General features: G+C 45.9%; 3 protein-coding genes and 1 long non-coding RNA gene across 5 annotated transcripts; 1 reads left to right on the top strand and 3 right to left on the bottom strand.

Annotated features, from left to right (window-relative positions):
• Positions 1 to 309: 309 nt before the first annotated feature.
• LOC114869463 (histone H1-like) lies at positions 310 to 2,493 on the bottom strand. The gene is made up of 2 exons (XM_029173742.3): positions 1,553 to 2,493; positions 310 to 1,222 (listed from the first exon to the last, which is right to left on the bottom strand). The coding sequence occupies exons 1-2, from the start codon at positions 2,176 to 2,178 to the stop codon at positions 1,198 to 1,200; spliced, it is 651 nt and encodes a 216-aa protein (XP_029029575.1). The 5' UTR covers positions 2,179 to 2,493; the 3' UTR covers positions 310 to 1,197.
• Positions 2,494 to 4,701: 2,208 nt separating this feature from the next.
• Positions 4,702 to 5,098, bottom strand: LOC114869479 (histone H4). Its single transcript, XM_029173758.3, has one exon. The coding sequence runs from the start codon at positions 5,054 to 5,056 to the stop codon at positions 4,745 to 4,747; it is 312 nt and encodes a 103-aa protein (XP_029029591.1). The 5' UTR covers positions 5,057 to 5,098; the 3' UTR covers positions 4,702 to 4,744.
• A 469-nt stretch (positions 5,099 to 5,567) lies between these two features.
• LOC114869456 (alpha-1A adrenergic receptor-like) lies at positions 5,568 to 15,269 on the bottom strand. Its single transcript, XM_029173725.3, has 5 exons — positions 13,974 to 15,269; positions 12,722 to 12,973; positions 12,275 to 12,647; positions 9,239 to 9,360; positions 5,568 to 6,413 (listed from the first exon to the last, which is right to left on the bottom strand). Exons 1-5 carry the CDS (start codon positions 14,280 to 14,282, stop codon positions 6,132 to 6,134), a joined length of 1,338 nt encoding a protein of 445 aa, XP_029029558.1. The 5' UTR covers positions 14,283 to 15,269; the 3' UTR covers positions 5,568 to 6,131.
• On the top strand, positions 9,354 to 12,846 carry LOC114869489 (uncharacterized). 2 transcript variants are annotated; one of them, XR_003788157.3, is made up of 3 exons: positions 9,354 to 9,913; positions 10,191 to 10,378; positions 12,713 to 12,846. It is a non-coding gene; the product is annotated as an uncharacterized LOC114869489 (long non-coding RNA). The 2 variants fall into 2 exon arrangements; XR_005898624.2 differs by lacking the exon at positions 12,713 to 12,846 and adding an exon at positions 11,879 to 12,318.
• Positions 15,270 to 18,769: the final 3,500 nt, after the last annotated feature.

Here is an 18,769-nt window from a genome sequence, read left to right as displayed (position 1 = left end):
TGTGATTGGTCAGTCCCGCTCTGAGGGCGGTAGTGACAGTGATAGCGATAGTTTTCTGAAAAATCGCCTAACGATGGAAGTAGTGGTAGAGGAAAGACAGTTGGAGTGAGGCAGTAAAGTCGAGTGTGCGTGTCAATAAGGAAATGACAGCGTGTCTGGGTTTTCTAACTTATCTATGCGTCTGATTGGGCTTTAGGCCAACATGGCTTCTCAGCGGTGAAACTTCCAGTCGTGATCATGTTGGAGAAACTCCCCTCTTTAACTCCTGCTGGATTGATGCTCAGGGAGTTCACTCCTTTGTTGCTCTTTATGACAAAAAGGAGTTTGAACTTACAGCTCCTGATAGTTCAAAAAGTCCAGCTGTTTAGAAAGTTTCTTTTAATAGGGTATGGCATTATATTATGTGATGATCTTAATACAATAACAGAAGATATGGATACAAGCAGCTGTTATATATATATAACATGAAATTAAGGAGAAGCCTTGTTAACGATGATTCAGTGCTTGTATCGAGGTGAAAGTTAACGGAGCCCCAACAGAGAGCTAAGCGGAGCGGAGGAGTGGAGCGGGGCTGTCCTCGGAGCGCTGCGCTCCACGCGTCGGCCATCGGTCCGTTAATCCGTAAGATCAACAGCTCGTTCATCGGCTACGCGCACGGAGCAGCGGCCCGAGCGTAGAGGAACTAGACTCGTTATTAACATCTGTAACAAGAGATGCAGTGAAAGAAACTGGGAAAACAAAACAAGATAAAAAAAGTGAAAAAATGGAATAAAAATACCAATTACAAATCAAGAATTAATATAATCAAAACTTTCATCTTGTTCAAACTCCTGTTCTTAACATTCTCCCCTACATAAAGCAGTAATTGCCTCTACTGCTGAATAACTACAGGCATCTGGACTCGAAGCACCAACAAGGACATTCACAACACGAGAATAAAATATAAATACGGGCAACGAATTGTATACAAACATGTAAGTACTTCACAGACAGAAGTCATGAGAAATGTTCAGCACAAGAAGCTCCTAAGGAAAAGCAGAGACACCCGCTGGCGGATGAGCGTGGGAACTCAGTCCCAGTCGGAGCTCATGGAGCTGTTACAGCTGAGCAGCGGCCATGATTCACTCAGCAACAGCCTGTAACTGACTGTTACAGAGCAGCAGCTTTGCTTCAGGCTCAAAGGCCTGGATGTAGGTTTTAAAGAACAGCGATGAACGGGAAACTGGAAGAAAGATGAAAAAAATGATATCAGTATCACTAAAATCACCAGTGTAGAGTGCACAATACATATAATTAAGGCCTTTTCTATATCTTATACGTATTGAATGTACTACTTTCATATTATAATGGAAAACTGGTTTTCTAGACTAATAACTGCCTCCACTCACTACGTTCTACGTCACTCTAGTTTGTGCACAGGAAGAAGCCTCCTGAGTCGCTTCGTGAGAACCAGTGATTTTCCGTTATTATTAACAGGAATAATGTCTCCAGCTCCGTGTTGGCTCTGAAAAGAGCCTTTGTGGTAGAAGCGTTCGGAGGCCGAGCAGCTCACTTCTTCTTGGCCGCCGTCTTCTTGGCTTTGGGCTTCGCCGCCTTCTTGGCCGGAGCCTTCTTAGCGGCGGGAGCCTTCTTGGCGGCAGGCGCCTTCTTCACCACCTTCTTCGGGCTCTTTGCTGCCGCCTTCTTGGGGCTCTTGGCCGCCTTCTTGGCCGCTGCGGGCTTCTTTACTTTCTTCGGGGACTTCTTAGCGGCCGCCGGCTTCTTTGCCGCCGCCGCTTTGGGCTTTTTGGCGGCTGCGGGCTTCTTGGCTGCGGGCTTCTTGGCTTTGGGAGCGGGCTTCTTGGCCGCCGGCTTCTTGGGCTTGCTGTCGGTCTTCTTGTTGAGCTTGAAGGAGCCCGACGCGCCGACTCCCTTGGTCTGAGTCAGGACTTCCTTGCTCACCAGGTTCTTGATGGCGATCCTGACCCGAGCCTTGTTCTTCTCCACGTCGTAGCCGCCGGCAGCCAGCGCCTTCTTTAGGGCGGCGGTGGACATGCCGTGCCGCTCCTTGCAGTTAGTCACGGCTTTCACGATGAGCTCGCCCACGCTGGGGCCGCTCCTCTTGGGCTTGGAGACCTTCTTCTTAGCGGCTTTGGCCGGAGCAGCGGCCGGTGCTGCAGCTGGAGCTTCTTCTGCCATTTTGAGTTTAACAGCGTTCTTCTCACTACAAGAGTCAGAGTGTGGACAATCCCGCGCAGGAGGCGGCCCTTAAACACAACATGAGAACCGTGGAGACTCAATCGGTCCGGGCTCCTCTGGGCGCGGTGACAACGGGACACTTGTGTTTTCTCCGCACCGATAAAACCGAACAAATTCGCCGAAAGAGACCCACTGGAGGCGGGCGATGAACGGAACCGGCAGCGGGAACGCTCGTCCTCACATCCAGCTCACGTGCAGCTCTCTCGGCCGCTGCGTTGCGTCTGTGGAGCCTTCAGACTTCACCTACTCCGCCGCCTGAGAGGCGCTACTTGGATCATTTCTGTCTTAAAATCACTCAAAACGGGTCAAACTCCCACTAGAACCGGCTTTGCTTGTGCTCCACATGTTGGTTCAGGGACTGGAAGAACAACCGGCACCAGCCGATGGTCGTGCTGAAACAAAGTGAAGCTTTTGTGGTGGCAGCAAACACAGTGATGCCACTCATGGAGAAGTGCGTCAGATTTCCTCTGAGGACGAGGAGTTAAACAGAGAACTTTGAATGTGTTAATATGAACAAGAAGAGCTCCACTGACTTAAAATGAGGCACAAATAAGCTTCTTGTTAAAATATATTGGCGTGAATCACTTTTTGGCAGCGTGGAAAGAGCTTCTTACTGGTTGTACTGGTCTCAAACAGGTACCAACAGTGTTCAAGTGAGCTGGATGCTCATTAAATGTCTTAATATGAACAAGGAGCTCCATTGACTTAAAATGACACAGAAATAAGCTTCTTGTTAAAAGATATTGGCATGAATCACCTTTTGGCAACGTGGAAACAGCTTTTTACTGGTTGTACTGGTCTCAGACAGGTACAGACAGCGGTCAAATCAATTTGAATGTGTTAATGTGAACAAGAAGAGATTCACTGACTTGAAACGAGGCAGAAATAAGCTTCTTGTTAAAAGATATTTACATTAATCACTTTCACTTTTTGGCAACAGGGAAACAGTATTTTACTGGTTGTACTGGTCTCAAACAGGTGTAGACAGTGTTCAAGTGAGCTGGATGCTCATTAAATGTCTTACTATGAACAAGAAGAGCTCCACTGACTTAAAATGGGGAATAAATAAGCTTCTTGTTAAGATATTTACATGAATCACTTTTTGGCAACGTAAACACATCATCTTACTGGTTTAACTGGTCTCAGACAGGTGTGGAAAGTGATAAGATGTACTGGATGCTCATTGAATCTATTATTATAATCCAGCAGAGCTCCATGAACTTAAAATAAGGGAGAAAGAAGCTTTCAGTAAACAGATATTGGCTTTAATCACTTTGTGGCAACATAAAACCAGCATGCTACTGGTTCTACTGGTCTTGGTGTATTACATCTGTAAATATAACAAAGCAGAGCTCAGTGCATTTAAAATAAGGCAGAATTAAGCTTCTGAGCAAAAGCTTTAGCTCTAATAATCACATTTTGGCAACATGAAAGCATCTTACTGGTTTAACTGGTCCCATACAGGACGTTAAAAGTGGTGAAACAACTCGGTGGTCACTCGTGCAGTTTTAATCAGACACAAAATGTGAAGAACAAACATGTTGCAGCAACATTGTGTCGTAGATCTGAGTTCTAGCGTCATGTCATAGAGTTAAACAGTCACGATTGACGATCGCTGTAAAGAGAGCTACGATGATTATTGCCGTCGTTTACACAAAATTTAAAAGACGCCACGTCACTACGTCCACTAGAAAACGTGTAGCGGATAATATTTACAGGATATGGCCGTTTGAAGCCGAAATAAGCAGCTGTAGTCCTACACAAACCGAGCTAAACGCATTAACGAAGCGGTGCGCGCTCCCGCGTGCGGAAATCAATTTCTGGCAGACAGTCACTTTTTGCAAGACACCTGTAATTTTGTTTTCTGAATTGCTTCAACGGATGAATTCCAGCCTGTGACACTAGACACTTATATTCGCTTCATGCAAATTACAACTGTGCGGCAGCTGTCACAAGATTGGCTGATTTATAAAACGACTGGGCATGCGCAAAAAAACTGGGTCTGTACATTGAACTGTACATTGTATCCCATGTCTGGAAATCGCAATATGTCTAACGTATATGTTAACGTAAGTGATTGTATTAAATGTTAGTGTAAGTGCCGCCAAGTGTTCATTATCTTCAGCAAATTAAAGATAAAAAGTAGGATAAAAAAAAATATTTCTTACACATTAATCCATGAGTGATGTATTTTAATAACTTGGAGTTATACACGGAAACCAATAATATGATTCACACGGATCAATGATTTGTACTGTTTAGTTAGGACCAACTGACTAAACTGTTTCATACGTCATGTATCAGTGTTGGACGTCCCTGTTAGTGTAGCTTTTATCAGACCAATACAGTCTCTCATTCTATTATAGCATTAAGGAACGTCCATTATTTTCTTAACGTGGTGCTGTGATTGTTTTATCTGCATCAGCTGCTGTAATAAGGAATAACGCGTCTTTGGGTAAAGTGGGCGGCTCTGAAAAGAGCCTTTGGTTGTTGGACCGGAACCGCTTTAGCTTCCGAAGCCGTACAGGGTGCGTCCCTGCCTTTTCAGGGCGTACACCACGTCCATGGCGGTCACGGTCTTTCTCTTGGCGTGTTCGGTGTAGGTGACGGCGTCGCGGATCACGTTCTCCAGGAACACCTTCAACACACCGCGAGTCTCTTCGTAGATCAGACCAGAAATACGCTTGACACCGCCGCGGCGAGCCAGACGGCGGATGGCGGGCTTGGTGATGCCCTGGATGTTGTCGCGGAGCACCTTGCGGTGACGCTTGGCGCCTCCCTTTCCGAGTCCCTTCCCGCCTTTACCTCTCCCACTCATCTTTACACCTTTGCGTTTGAGTGCAGTCACATGCGGCACCAAACGCTTGGTCGCCCAGTCTTACACCTGAACTGCGGACGTTACAGAAGACAGAGGCGGAGTTTCGCTGGGTGGAGCCTAAGGAGCGGAGATCCGACTCTTTTCAGAGATTCGGCCTTTCGCATTTGCTGTTATGAGTTGACCTATGAGTCTTCTCGTCCGTTTTATTAAAACGAATCTGGGCGTAAATATTAAAAATTTAACTTTCGCAGGCGACCTAACATACAGATAAGTGTTTTAATAACTGGTTTAACCATCGTCATTATCAGAGCTTATTATGGAGTCACAACGTCTGTAGGTGTAGAAGCCTGAGCTCAAACTGGATTATTTTATTTATTATTTTAGCATATGAGCAGTGCTTATTGGCTGTGGGTTTGCTGCTTTCAATTATTATTGATCAGAAAACTGTCACGTGATCACTGAGACAGTTATGGCCACGTTTCAGTGAGTAGCAGAACAGGAACAAGCAGAATGTTGTCTCAATTATTTTATTGAAGAGTTTATTAAACTGTGACTAAAACACCTCAAACACTATTGTGATGAAGAAGAACAACACGGTGACATCTCCAGTGCAGAACAAAAGTACACCCATTCTCAGGCAATCAGACGTCTGTGCGATCAGAACGTGACCGGGTTCTAATATGATCAGTGAGAAGGTCAATAAGAGTTCTGCTGGTAGGAGGCTTTCACAGGAATGTCATCCATGATCAGTGGTGTGTGTGTGTGTGTGTGTGTGTTCTCTCTGGGTTCTCTTAAAGTCCACTCAGTGAATGAATACATTTATTTCACATTTACAGTTTGACTTTAGTTCTAATTATTTAAGTTTCTTACAAAGTAAATATATTAAGGATACTTTCACCAGTTTTGTATTTATATCAGTAATATTTACATCGATGTCCTTCACCGTATTTTACAGCTGTGTTTTTGCGCTCCGTCCGCAGCAGGCGGTTCTGCTCTGTAGGAGCGGGTACAGTTTGAAGCCGGTGGAGGCTGAGGTGGGACCAGTTCCTCCGGCTGTGGCCCAGTCTCTGCTCCGTCACAGTTTGGAAGCTCTGCGGTTCCGCTCGTCGTCTTTGTGTCCAGTTGGGCCGTTCGCCTCCGAGCCCGGGCGCGTCATCGCTGCCGGTCCAGGCAGGAGGCTCCGGGGCGGCGGCCGGGGGGCCTGGCAGCGAGGGCTGGGGCTGATGGAGGTCAGCGTCTGCTGGCTGCCGTTCAGGAAGGACGAGGTGTTGGAGCCCTGGTGGCAGCGGTAGTTGGAGTAGGCCTGCCAGCCCTGGCGCTTCCTCTTCCAGCGGCAGTGCAGGATGCGGATGAAGGCCTGAGGAGCCAAGCATCAGCGTTTTACTGTCAGCGCTGTCAGGGGTCGGGTTAGATGCATATGAGTTTTCTGGTAGCATGGATATCAGGGTAATATAAGCATGGTCAGTGGTTTAATTAGTAGCATGGATATTAGGTTAATATAAGCATGGTCAGTGGTTTAATTAGTAGCATGGTGATTGGTTTAATTAGTAGCATGGATATTAGGTTAATATAAGCATGGTCAGTGGTTTAATTAGTAGCATGGATATTAGGTTAATATAAGCTTGGTCAGTGGTTTAATTAGTAGCATGGTCAGTGGTTTAATTAGGAGCATGGTCAGTGGTTTAATTAGTAGCATGGATATTAGGTTAATATAAGCATGGTCAGTGGTTTAATTAGTAGCATGGTCAGTGGTTTAATTAGTAGCATGGTCAGTGGTTTAATTAGGAGCATGGTCAGTGGTTTAATTAGTAGCATGGATATTAGGTTAATATAAGCATGGTGATTGGTTTAATTAGTAGCATGGATATTAGGTTAATATAAGCATGGTCAGTGGTTTAATTAGTAGCATGGTCAGTGGTTTAATTAGGAGCATGGTGATTGGTTTAATTAGTAGCATGGATATTAGGTTAATATAAGCATGGTCAGTGGTTTAATTAGTAGCATGGATATTAGGTTAATATAAGCATGGTGAATGGTTTAATTAGTAGCAATGTCAGTAGGTTAATATAAGCATGGTCAGTGGTTTAATTAGAAGCATGGTCAGTGGTTTAATTAGTAGCGATGTCAGTGGTTTAATTAGAAGCAATGTCAGTAGGTTAATATAAGCATGGTCAGTGGTTTAATTAGAAGCAATGTCAGTGGTTTAATTAGTTGCATGGTCAGTGCTTTAATTAGTAGCATGGATATTAGGTTAATATAAGCATGGTCAGTGGTTTAATTAGTAGCATGGATATTAGGTTAATATAAGCATGGTCAGTGGTTTAATTAGTAGCATGGTCAGTGGTTTAATTAGTAGCATGGATATTAGGTTAATATAAGCATGGTCAGTGGTTTAATTAGAAGCATGGTGATTGGTTTAATTAGTAGCATGGATATTAGGTTAATATAAGCATCGTCAGTGGTTTAATTAGTAGCATGGTCAGTGGTTTAATTAGAAGCATGGTGAATGGTTTAATTAGTAGCAATGTCAGTGGTTTAATTAGTAGCATTGTCAGTGCTTTAATTAGAAGCAATGTCAGTGGTTTAATTAGTTGCATGGTCAGTGCTTTAATTAGTAGCATGGTCAGTGGTTTAATTAGTAGCATGGATATTAGGTTAATATAAGCATGGTCAGTGGTTTAATTAGTAGCATGGTCAGTGGTTTAATTAGGAGCATGGTGATTGGTTTAATTAGTAGCATGGATATTAGGTTAATATAAGCATGGTCAGTGGTTTAATTAGTAGCATGGATATTAGGTTAATATAAGCTTGGTCAGTGGTTTAATTAGAAGCATGGTGATTGGTTTAATTAGTAGCATGGATATTAGGTTAATATAAGCATGGTGAATGGTTTAATTAGTAGCAATGTCAGTAGGTTAATATAAGCATGGTCAGTGGTTTAATTAGAAGCAATGTCAGTGGTTTAATTAGTTGCATGGTCAGTGCTTTAATTAGAAGCAATGTCAGTGGTTTAATTAGTTGCATGGTCAGTGCTTTAATTAGTAGCATGGATATTAGGTTAATATAAGCATGGTCAGTGGTTTAATTAGTAGCATGGATATTAGGTTAATATAAGCATGGTCAGTGGTTTAATTAGTAGCATGGTCAGTGGTTTAATTAGTAGCATGGATATTAGGTTAATATAAGCATGGTCAGTGGTTTAATTAGTAGCATGGATATTAGGTTAATATAAGCATGGTCAGTGGTTTAATTAGAAGCATGGTGATTGGTTTAATTAGTAGCATGGATATTAGGTTAATATAAGCATCGTCAGTGGTTTAATTAGTAGCATGGATATTAGGTTAATATAAGCATGGTCAGTGGTTTAATTAGAAGCATGGTGATTGGTTTAATTAGTAGCATGGATATTAGGTTAATATAAGAATCGTCAGTGGTTTAATTAGTAGCATGGTGAATGGTTTAATTAGTAGCAATGTCAGTGGTTTAATTAGTAGCATTGTCAGTGCTTTAATTAGAAGCAATGTCAGTGGTTTAATTAGTTGCATGGTCAGTGCTTTAATTAGTAGCATGGTCAGTGGTTTAATTAGTAGCATGGATATTAGGTTAATATAAGCATGGTCAGTGGTTTAATTAGTAGCATGGATATTAGGTTAATATAAGCATGGTCAGTGGTTTAATTAGTAGCATGGTCAGTGGTTTAATTAGGAACATGGTCAGTGGTTTAATTAGTAGCATGGATATTAGGTTAATATAAGCATGGTCAGTGGTTTAATTAGTAGCGATGTCAGTGGTTCAATTAGTAGCAATGTCAGTGGTTTAATTAGTAGCATTATCATTGGTTTAAATAGCAGCATGGTCAGTAGGTTATTAGTAACATAGTCAGTGGTTTAATTAGTAGCATTATCTTTGGTTTAATTAGTAGCATGGTCAGTAGGTTATTAGTAACATAGTCAGTAGGTTATTAGTAGCAATGTCAGTGGTTTAATTAGTAGCATTATCTTTGGTTTAATTAGTAGCATGGTCAGTAGGTTATTAGTAATATAGTCAGTAGGTTATTAGTAGCAATGTCAGTGGTTTAATTAGTAGCATTATCTTTGGTTTAATTAGCAGCATGGTCAGTAGGTTATTAGTAGCAATGTCAGTGGTTTAATTAGTAACATAGTCAGTAGCTTCGTGTGCTACCTGCTTGAACTCTCGGCTGTAGCATGGGTAGATGATGGGGTTCAAGCAGCTGTTGAAGTATCCAAGCCAAAAAATGACTTTAAAACAGGCTTCAGGGGGACGAAGGCTGCTGTTAAACGAGCCTGGAGGACGAACCAACACAAAAACCTTCAAGGTTAAAATGAACAATAAGTTACAAGTAACTTATTCAGGCTGAACTGCTGGAGCTGGAGCAGCTGTGATGGTCACCCTGAACATGGAGGCAGTACATAGTAAACGTAGGACACTGTATGTACGTAGTACATGTACGCTGTAAAACATGGTCTACATCATCCTCGTCTCCCCCAGCCTCGGTTTGTTTCCTCTCTCCTTGTCACCTTGGCTCCTTCTCTGTCTCCTTGTCTCCTCTGTCCTCAGAGGTGCTGACCTGAACCACGGCAGCTGATTCCCAGTATGTTGGAGGTTTTCAAAGGATTCTGGGGGATTTCGTGGATCCGGATTTTGATGTTCTCCAGATAACGCAGGCTCTTAAGGAGGTGGATTATTTCTCCCTGGATGTGGACTTGTAAGGCATCCTGCGCCTCAGGCTGCTGCCTCTGGCTATATATGACGAGCTTCACCGTTTGACCTGAGGACCATCGTGCGAAACACATGTGACACCTGAGTGTCGTCTGAAACCACATCTCTCCATGTTTGGTGAGTTTGCTGTTTAACACCTGAAGATGATATTTTGGCTCCTGCAACATTCTTCATGGGTTTTTCTCCTCAGCTGTGTTGGAGAGGTTGGATTAGCAAGAAATGTGTGGTTGAATCTAAGTGTGACCTGGAATATTTCCTACTATAAAATGATTTGTTTGTTTTTGTTAATTAACAGAAGACAAGCTCCATGATTGGACCGCTTCAGTATTCTCCATTACATAAAATGTGTTTGTTAACACAATTACACAATCATATAGACACATGCTTTCCACAGGTTTCTTGCATTGCAGACCTTCCCTTTTTAAAACCATGTGTTTACTGGAATGGAGGAGCCACATGGCGTAAAGGACATAAGCTTGGACCACACATGGGTTTGGACCATGCAGCTTGATGACCACGCTCTACAGCAGCACTGGGACGGACAATGGGCTCGAGCCCACGTGGGTTCCACCCCCATCCCTGGTACGTTAAGCCTGTGTGGTCTCTGGATGTTTTGTAGTTGTTACTGGCTTCTAACCAACAACAGCTGGAGCCATTACACCGCGTGTCTTTACTTTACCTCTGATCTGCTAATAAAAGTCGCCTTGGCAACCACAGGTAATGGACGTTTGATGGGGTGACATCAACAAGCTGTAATATAAGCAATAGCAGCTGTAGGAGAACCACAACACTACTGCTACAGATCAGCATTAAATAAAAACAGTGAAGCTTCTTATTCTTAACCCAAAGGTTCGTAGCATCTAGTTCTTGTTCCGTTTCGGGTGAATCATTGGGAGGTGTGTTTGTACTGAGGCTGCTGCCGACCTCAGGTCTCAGCTGGATGTTTTCCGTCCATGGATATTAAGTGACGCGTCACTGTCTTCATGCCGAGTCACGGTCTGCACTGCGTCTACAGTAAATCAGCCTCCTTCACACTTCCCCGTGAACGGGACCGAAGCTGCAGACTGTGACACTCGACGTCAGGAGTGTCGCCATGGTTACTGATGCGATTTAATAGAGTTGAGTTTATTCCACCGGGGGTTTGTCAGCAGAGCAGAGTTTGACGATTCTCTCTCCACACAGCGATCTGTCAGATTCTTGGTCTTGGATACTTTGGTCCAGACCTGATGACCTGTAGGTGCATGTTTAGCTCCACCTCAGCTGTGAACCTGGCGGCAGCCTCTGATCGCAGACTGTTTCTCTGAGCATCAAAGGATCAGCCTGCTCTCAGCCAATATTAAAGCGTTCTCACAGTTATGAAATGGCTTGCGCTCCAGAGGTCACCTGTGGCCTGAAGGAAGATGGGAAGTGCTTCACTCGGGCCGACAATTAGATAAATGTTGTTGTGGAGCGCGTTTGGGAGTTAGAGCTGATCACAGGAACGTGTGTGGAACCTTTTGAGCACCTACACTGCCTTCATTTGCATGGCAGCAGCTGGAACGCAGATTCAGACTCTGAACTAGACCACGATCACTCCACGTGTGAAGCTCAGGCCACTGCAACTACTTCGATTAGTTCTGTTAGGTGTTTCAAACATCATCTGTAGAGTATTAACTAGATTTAACCAATAGTCATAGCTGACCTGCTAAAGAGCACGTCTGACAAGCTGATACCACCATCAGATCTGTGGGTCAATGGCTTTGAGTCCCCTCTCTATTTATGAACACAAACAGTTTCCATCTTGACTAATCCGAGGGGCTCAGTTCTAATCTGATATCAGACGGGAGGTGATGTCTGGCAGAAGTCCAGCGTCGTGCTGTGGGAAATCCAGCTCAGAAAATGAAGAAATAACAATGTGCACTTTATTTCTCCACTGTCGGAGTCACTGCGAGTTGTGTTCAGGGCAACAAAAACAGTAATGTGCAGTTTCTGAAGGGTTTTTAAAGTTGGCCTTTGCATTGTTGGGTTCTTCTGATGAAACACTTATAGTTTCTTGTGTCAGATGTTAATATTTTGCTGTATTGTTTCTGGTATTTGATGCAGACAGAAGGAGGGACAGCCTTCGTCTCTGCAAACGGTTTCCACAGCTGAGCATATTGGTTGGAGCCAAATGCTGATGCACTGTTTTCCTGCTCCAGGCACAAGGAAACAGTGGCTCGTGAACAAAGATATGAGGCCACAGAGCTTCTGGGCCTTTCGGCAAAACTAAAATCTGAAGCGTTAAACAATTTAAGATAAAACCTTTAGGAGGACGCTGGAGACGTCTAGATGCTCTCAGAGCCCAGACCTCAGTCAATCTGTCTTCATGCTCAGAGACACAGGATCAGATTTATTACATGGTGGAAACATAATGTGTGATGATGAGCTGCTCCAGACAGATCTAACTGTCGCCAGTACCTGCCAGGAACTGGTGGGATTAAATGTAGTCTACTCACATACCGATAGGCAGAACCAAGAAGAACGGCAGCCAGCACAGGATGAACATGCCGACCACCACACCCAGCGTCTTGGCAGCTTTCTTCTCCCTGGAGAACTTGAGCAGCTTGACAGAGAGGGAACTGCGTCCGGCCGAGGATCCGGGACACATCTCGTGGACCTGCTGGTTCCTGCAGTGGATCCTCAGCGTGAGCTCATTGGAGTCCTCCTGGCGCTCTTTCATCATGCCGGCCTCCAGGTTCTTAGTGGTGCGCTTGGCAACGATGTAGACGCGGCAGTACATGGCCAGGATGACGGCCAGAGGGATGTAGAAGGAGCCGAGGGAGGAGAAGAGGGTGTAGAACGGCTCCTCGGTGATCTGACACGTGGTGTCATCCTGCCGGAAAAGGACCTTAGAGGAGAGTCTCCTTTGACTTTACTGAGACGTTTTTCCTACTTCAGGCTAAGTACCTGTGATGGCGGCTGCTTCCAGCCCAGCAAGGGCCCGATGGAGATGACGAAGGCGAGGACCCAGACGCCGAGCATTGCGAGCAGGGCCCGCTTCTCCGTGACAATCATCGGGTACTGCAGAGGGTAGCGAACGCCAATGTAGCGGTCGATGGAGATGACACACAGCGACATGATGGATGCTGTGCAGCACAGAACATCCACCGCCGCCCAGATGTCACAGAAGATCCGCCCGAAAACCCAGTAATCCAAGACCTGAGAAGAGAGGAACAGCAACCTGATTACAGTCTAGCTCATCACTGGCTAAATGTAAGTAAAATGACTTGAACACCTCCAGTCTGTTTTTAAATATGGAGGTTATTGATTCGCCAGTGGTGAAACCAGCCTCTTTATTTTAACCCACGCACCCGTTCCTTTATCCGAATGAGCCAGTATGACTGCTGTTTTAGCTGCAGATCCCTAATGAGGCAGTAGTAGTAGTCAAAGCCCAGACGACATACACAGCTTAATGTTAACATTAGCCAGAAAAGCTGCAGCAACAGTCATCCAGAAAATGAAAACTGCACCTCAGCTCCCTCTTAATCAGAAAAATGACTCTGATTAATGCACCAGATCTGCAGTAAAGGTTAATGTGTCTCTAAATGGATTTTAGCCTCGTTGTCCTGAGAACAGGTGATCAGACACGCTGACCATAAGAACCATTAATAACAGCTCATCGCTTCCTCTGAAGGCTTCAGGAGCTCATCAAAGTATCTTCATTGTCTGTTACTACTATTAAAACAGAAAGGAGGCAGTGAAGACCAAAAAACAAACTAAACTAAAGTAAGGTCTATGGACTTGACACAAAGTCATTTCAATACAACAAATCAGCTGCTCGACCTGGTTCTTCTCCTTTATTTGATGGTTGCGACAGTGAAGAGACAAAGAGGAAACTAGACCGGTACAGACACTGTGGCTGTGATACAGACGTTGGTTCCTCCACGTCTCAACCCTGGTTTAAAAGTCAAATCTATTTTTTTAAGCCACTTTCATTTGCAAATTAAATGATAATATTTTTATTTTTTTACCATTTCTGCAGTTTATAGTAGCTTTTCTGATTTAAATGCACGTTCATGGAGGTTTTTAATTATTGCGTTATTACCTGGTGGTTTTAAACACCCAAAACATTGAGTTGAAACGAATGAAATAAAACGCCATGTCTTTTAAATTCGCTGTCTCCGATCCAAACTTCGGCCCATAAGGCTCCGTCACTGACCTCCAGCGTTGCGGACACCGGCAGGACGGTGGTTCCCAGCAGCAGGTCCGCGATCGCCAGGTTGATGATGAAGTAGTTGGTCGGGATGCGCAGGTGCCGGTTACAAACCACCGCCAGAATCACCAGAATGTTCCCCACGATAGCGAACAGGATGAAGGAGGCGAGCACCATGCCCACCGGCACCGCCCGCCGCAGGTCCAGCGGGGCGGCGTCGCCGTGGCTCCGGTTGGAGGAGAAGTTGAAGCCCGACGGCGGCGGCTGCGTCCCGCCGTGAAGGTCCACGAGAGAGTGGTTGCTCCACAGACTCATGGCGGCTCCGCGCGTCGCTCGGTCCTCACTCACCACTGCGTCGTTTCCTCGTCAGTGGAAGTTTAACCTTCAGCTCTGGTGTGTTGAAAAATTCCCAAATGTGGAATCGGCGTCCGGGTTCGTGGACGGTGACAGCGCTCCGGTCCCGCCGTGAAACCCCGGGCTGAGAGTTGCGCTCGTGCGGGCTCGTTTGAGGCGCGCGCGCCGAGCAGCAGGTGGACGTTTAAGACGCACCGTCGACCAGCAGCTCCGAGACTAAACCGCGTGTCCTTTTATGGTTCAAGTGTTTAATGTGGGAAAGTCCGAGCGAAGAAAGAAAAAAGGAAAAGAGACGCAGAAACACAGAAAGAGACAGTCTCTCACGATGGCAACACTGAAATAGATTCTCGTCGGACTATGACTGATGGTTTTTCAGTCATGCAGAAAACACACTGCACAGGTGACAATCAGAGTAGAGATGAACAGCAGCAGCTTCGGACTCAGGAACCAGTGAGGCTGAAATGTAGACCCTCGCGGCGCGTCCTCCGGGCCGAGGTCGCTGCTCTCAGGTGGTAAAAGTAGCCCCGCTCTATTTTCAGGCCTGTTAGGTATGTGCGCCACGCCGTCGGCACGGCAACAATGACCACCAGTCAGACAGCACGGTCCAGTCAGTGGTTCCACAGCGGGCAGCAGAACCGGAGGATGGAACCGTCCAGAACACGGCTGAAGCAGCTCCACAGTTATTGGCCTGAATAAAACGGTGGCTCTGTGGTTCTGAAGCGACCCAATGTCACAATGTAACAGCACCCGCATTAGAACCAGAACATGAGACGCCGAGACAGGGCGGACGTGATCAGTGATGTGAATGTGTGATGATGTCAGCTTCCACCACCGCTGTTACGTCAGCTGTTCTATTCGCTCACCTGCTGAAGAATCAGTCTCATAAACAGGACTTCCTTCAGAACCTGCTCACATTTATGTCACTGTGAAACCTACGTTTGCATTTTCTGTTTTCTCATTTAAAAGTTGATGTCTGCGGTTGAATGTCTGAGTTGATCAGAGGGTTCGACCTGATCCCGGTTAGAACAGTGACAGACGCACACTGACGTCACTCTGGCTTGGGAGTACACTGAAGGTTGCTGGTTCAATTCCTGAAAGTGCTCCGGGTTTGTTTGTCCAAGTCTCCGTGAACTTCAGCAAAACATAGCTCGAAGCAACAGGAATGTTGGCATCATTTATTTTTATACAAATTCAAGAATTTATCTGTTCTACATTAACAAGATGGCGCCTCTGTGTTTTGGTGCGCTCTACTTTGTCTGTTTTATGTTTTCATTCGGTCTCCTGCCACAGTTGGTGTGGTGGTGTTTCTCCAGAGATGAGCTCATGAACACCCGAGCTGCACCCGCGTGGACTTATTCCCGACAGTTCTCGCTTCCTTTTCGACCCATCAGGCTCATGAGAAGGTGAAGTGCTGCGTCTCCGCTGGATGGTTTCTCTGTGTTCTACAGTGTATAACTATTTACCATTTAGATCTACAGCAAATCAGCTGAGGTGAAAACTACAGGGTGTTACATTTACAAAGAGCCCAAGCCTTTAGATTTACTCCAAAGGGTTGAAGAACAGCTTTCATTTGAATTTAGGTGTGTTTCCCAGTCAACTGAGCTGAAAATGTCCAGAAAGTGCCCCACAGTTTTCGCTTTCTACTGAATGTAAGCGCTCAGTCATCAGTTTACAGGCGGAGGATCACAGTTTGCTGTTTCTTCTGTCAGCAGATGATGGTGTGAGGGATGGTTTTTCTTCATGGCGCTGCCTTTGCAATTTTCCATTGCAGATTATGTTTGATAAATGATGTCTGACTTGAGGACAGAAAAGTGGAAACGAGCTGTAAGATGACACAGCTGACTCAACGTTCAGAGAACAGCTTGACTTGAGCACAAAAACTGAAGATCAGGAAAAAATGAGAATAGGTGTGGGGACTCAGGGCCTGGACCTGGTCACAGGCAGCAAAACGAGCCTCAACGAGCCTCAACGAGCCTCAACGAGCCCCAACGAGCTGTAACGAGCCCCAACGAGCCCCAACGAGCCTCAACGAGCCCCAACGAGCTGCAACGAGTCTCAACGAGCCCCAACGAGCTGTAACAAGCCTCAACGAGCCCCAACGAGCCTCAACGAGCCCCAACGAGCTGCAACGAGTCTCAACGAGCCCCAACGAGCCCCAACGAGCTGTAACAAGCCTCAACGAGCCCCAACGAGCTGCAACGAGCTGCAACGAGCCCCAACGAACCCCAACGAGCCTCAACGAGCCCCAACGAGCCCCAACGAGCTGCAACGAGTCTCAACGAGCCCCAACGAGCTGCAACGAGCTGCAACGAGCCCCAACGAACCCCAACGAGCCTCAACGAGCCCCAACGAGCTGCAACGAGCTCCAACGAGCCTCAACGAGCCCCAACGAGCTGCAACGAGCTCCAACGAGCCTCAATGAGCCCCAACGAGCCTCAACGAGCTGCAACGAGCTCCAACAAGCTGCAACGAGCTCCAACAAGCTGCAACGAGCTCCAACGAGCCTCAACAAGCCCCAACGAGCCCCAACGAGCCCCAACGAGCTCCAACGAGCTCCAACAAGCTGCAACGAGCTGCAACAAGCTGCAACGAGCTGCAACAAGCTGCAAAGAGCCTTTAGAGACTAAAGAAATGAAGTGAAAGATCAGTGAAGCCTAATTTGAAACATGGACCCTGTAACTAGATGCCGCATTCAACCAGCGGAGCCACAAGCTTCCTCTCAAGATTCAAACATTTCCCCATTGTGTGATTAAAACAGCCGTATCCTATGTGTAACAGGTCTCTGCGGACGTAAAAGAAGCGTCCTGATGCAGACACTCTCCACCAAACCTCGGCAGCTCAACACAACCGGCCACTGAGGCCGTGCCCAGAAAAAACACTTTGATCCGCTTCAGATTAACGCTCCAGGAATGTCTCAGCCTCCTTCCGTGCATCCGGGAGGATCTGAACCAAGCCTCTGCTTTCTGCACCTCGTGCTGCTGACCTGTGATGTAAATGGAGTCAGAACCACCTGTCAGCTGGTCTGCGGTACCTGCCACTCAGTCACAGGCTGCCAGGTTTTTAAGTTGAACACATATTCGAAGTCCTTCCTTTGCGTCGCCTTCATCGCGGAGGTAAATGAGCGACAGCTGATCCAACTCTCACTCATTCTTTCTGTGCTGCTGTGAAGGAAAGCACGATTTTTAATGACTCAGCTGCTTCTGTGCTGCTCACACCTCCCCCTCACTTTGCTGCAAACGGGGACATTTCAGTAGATGCGATCATGACTTCAGCTTTAATGTATGTGAAACGTGAAACGGCCTCTTTGAGCCACTCGTGTTTGCGTCTGATCCTCTCACAGTCCACATTTTCTCCAGTCAGTTAAACCACAAAAGTTTCCTTCAATCTGTCATTTTCTTCTTCGCAGCAGCTCCTCAGATTTTCTCAGCAGTTTGTGTCTCTGGCTGGAAACCAACTCTGTGCTGAAAGAAAGAGCTCCAACGTTATTTCACACTTTGCGTGTGTTTAACTCTCTTCATTCAGTCCAGAATGTCCTTCGACCTGTTTCTAGGTGTTCGTCCTTGGATCCGAACCCACTGTCACACGGCTGATTCTGACCAGGCTCACTTTGCTCAGGTTAAATGAAGGTTTGAGGAAGGTGTAAAGTTGTGATCCTGCTTTTCCAATGAATCTCTAAAAGCTGAAACGTGGGTTTCAGCACCGACGCCTGAGAACCGGACTGAACTGAAGGGTGAACCACGTCCTGATTCTGGTCGTTTGGTCCATTCCACAGGGAACAACTGGGTTTAACAGGTAACTAAAGGTTACTGCAGCTTTAACAGTCAAACATTAAGTGTTTAAATGCAGTGCTTTGCTTTTAACCTAGAGTTCAGAAACGTCCTGAACTTTAACGCCCGTTTCCTGACTCCTCCTCAGACAAAACCTTGTGTGTTGTTGTTCTGAAGCTCGTGCTGTGCGACACACAAGGTCTCTGCGTTGCTGAGCTGTTTCCTGGGGGCTGCTGATTTATCTCATCTCTAACCTAACTGATTTGGTGAACTCATAGTGTTCTAATACAGCGATGGAGACAACAGCAACAAAGCAAAAACTGTGTCTTCAACTGAATCTTCCTCCGCCTCTTCATCCCACCCTCATCTTCCTCATCTTCATCCGTAAATCTGCCGTCCTCTCCTCTGAATCATCCCATTACATAACCATATTGTCCAGTTCTTCTCCTCAGAGGAACCCGCTGCTGTGCGGATTCGGTTGATTCGGGCCTGTTTCTCCTTCACAGCACTTGTTCAGCAGAGTTTCACAGGTTAAATAACCGACAGCAGCAGGTGGACACGCGGACTGTTCTCCTCACTCTCAGGAAAACTGTCCCCTCTCTTCTCCTTCTCACCATCCACCCATCAGCGGCTCGACTCCCACCAGCTGCACGAGCAGCTGCTGCTTCGCACCGTAACGCA

Source organism: Betta splendens, chromosome 14 (assembly GCF_900634795.4).
Source record: "Betta splendens chromosome 14, fBetSpl5.4, whole genome shotgun sequence".
Lineage (NCBI taxonomy): Eukaryota > Metazoa > Chordata > Actinopteri > Anabantiformes > Osphronemidae > Betta > Betta splendens.
This window is presented reverse-complemented; position numbering and strand designations above follow the sequence as displayed.

Coding starts and splice junctions, on each gene's coding strand:
- LOC114869463 (XM_029173742.3), bottom strand. CDS start 2,178: ATGGCAGAAGAAGCTCCAGCTGCAGCACCGGCCGCTGCTCCGGCCAAA. Junction 1,223..1,552: donor AAGACGGCGGCCAAGAAGAA/GTGAGCTGCTCG, acceptor TCTTTCTTCCAG/TTTCCCGTTCATCGCTGTTC.
- LOC114869479 (XM_029173758.3), bottom strand. CDS start 5,056: ATGAGTGGGAGAGGTAAAGGCGGGAAGGGACTCGGAAAGGGAGGCGCC.
- LOC114869456 (XM_029173725.3), bottom strand. CDS start 14,282: ATGAGTCTGTGGAGCAACCACTCTCTCGTGGACCTTCACGGCGGGACG. Junction 9,361..12,274: donor CTTCTTGGTTCTGCCTATCG/GTATGTGAGTAG, acceptor TTCGTCCTCCAG/GCTCGTTTAACAGCAGCCTT. Junction 6,414..9,238: donor ACAGCCGAGAGTTCAAGCAG/GTAGCACACGAA, acceptor TTGGCTCCTCAG/GCCTTCATCCGCATCCTGCA.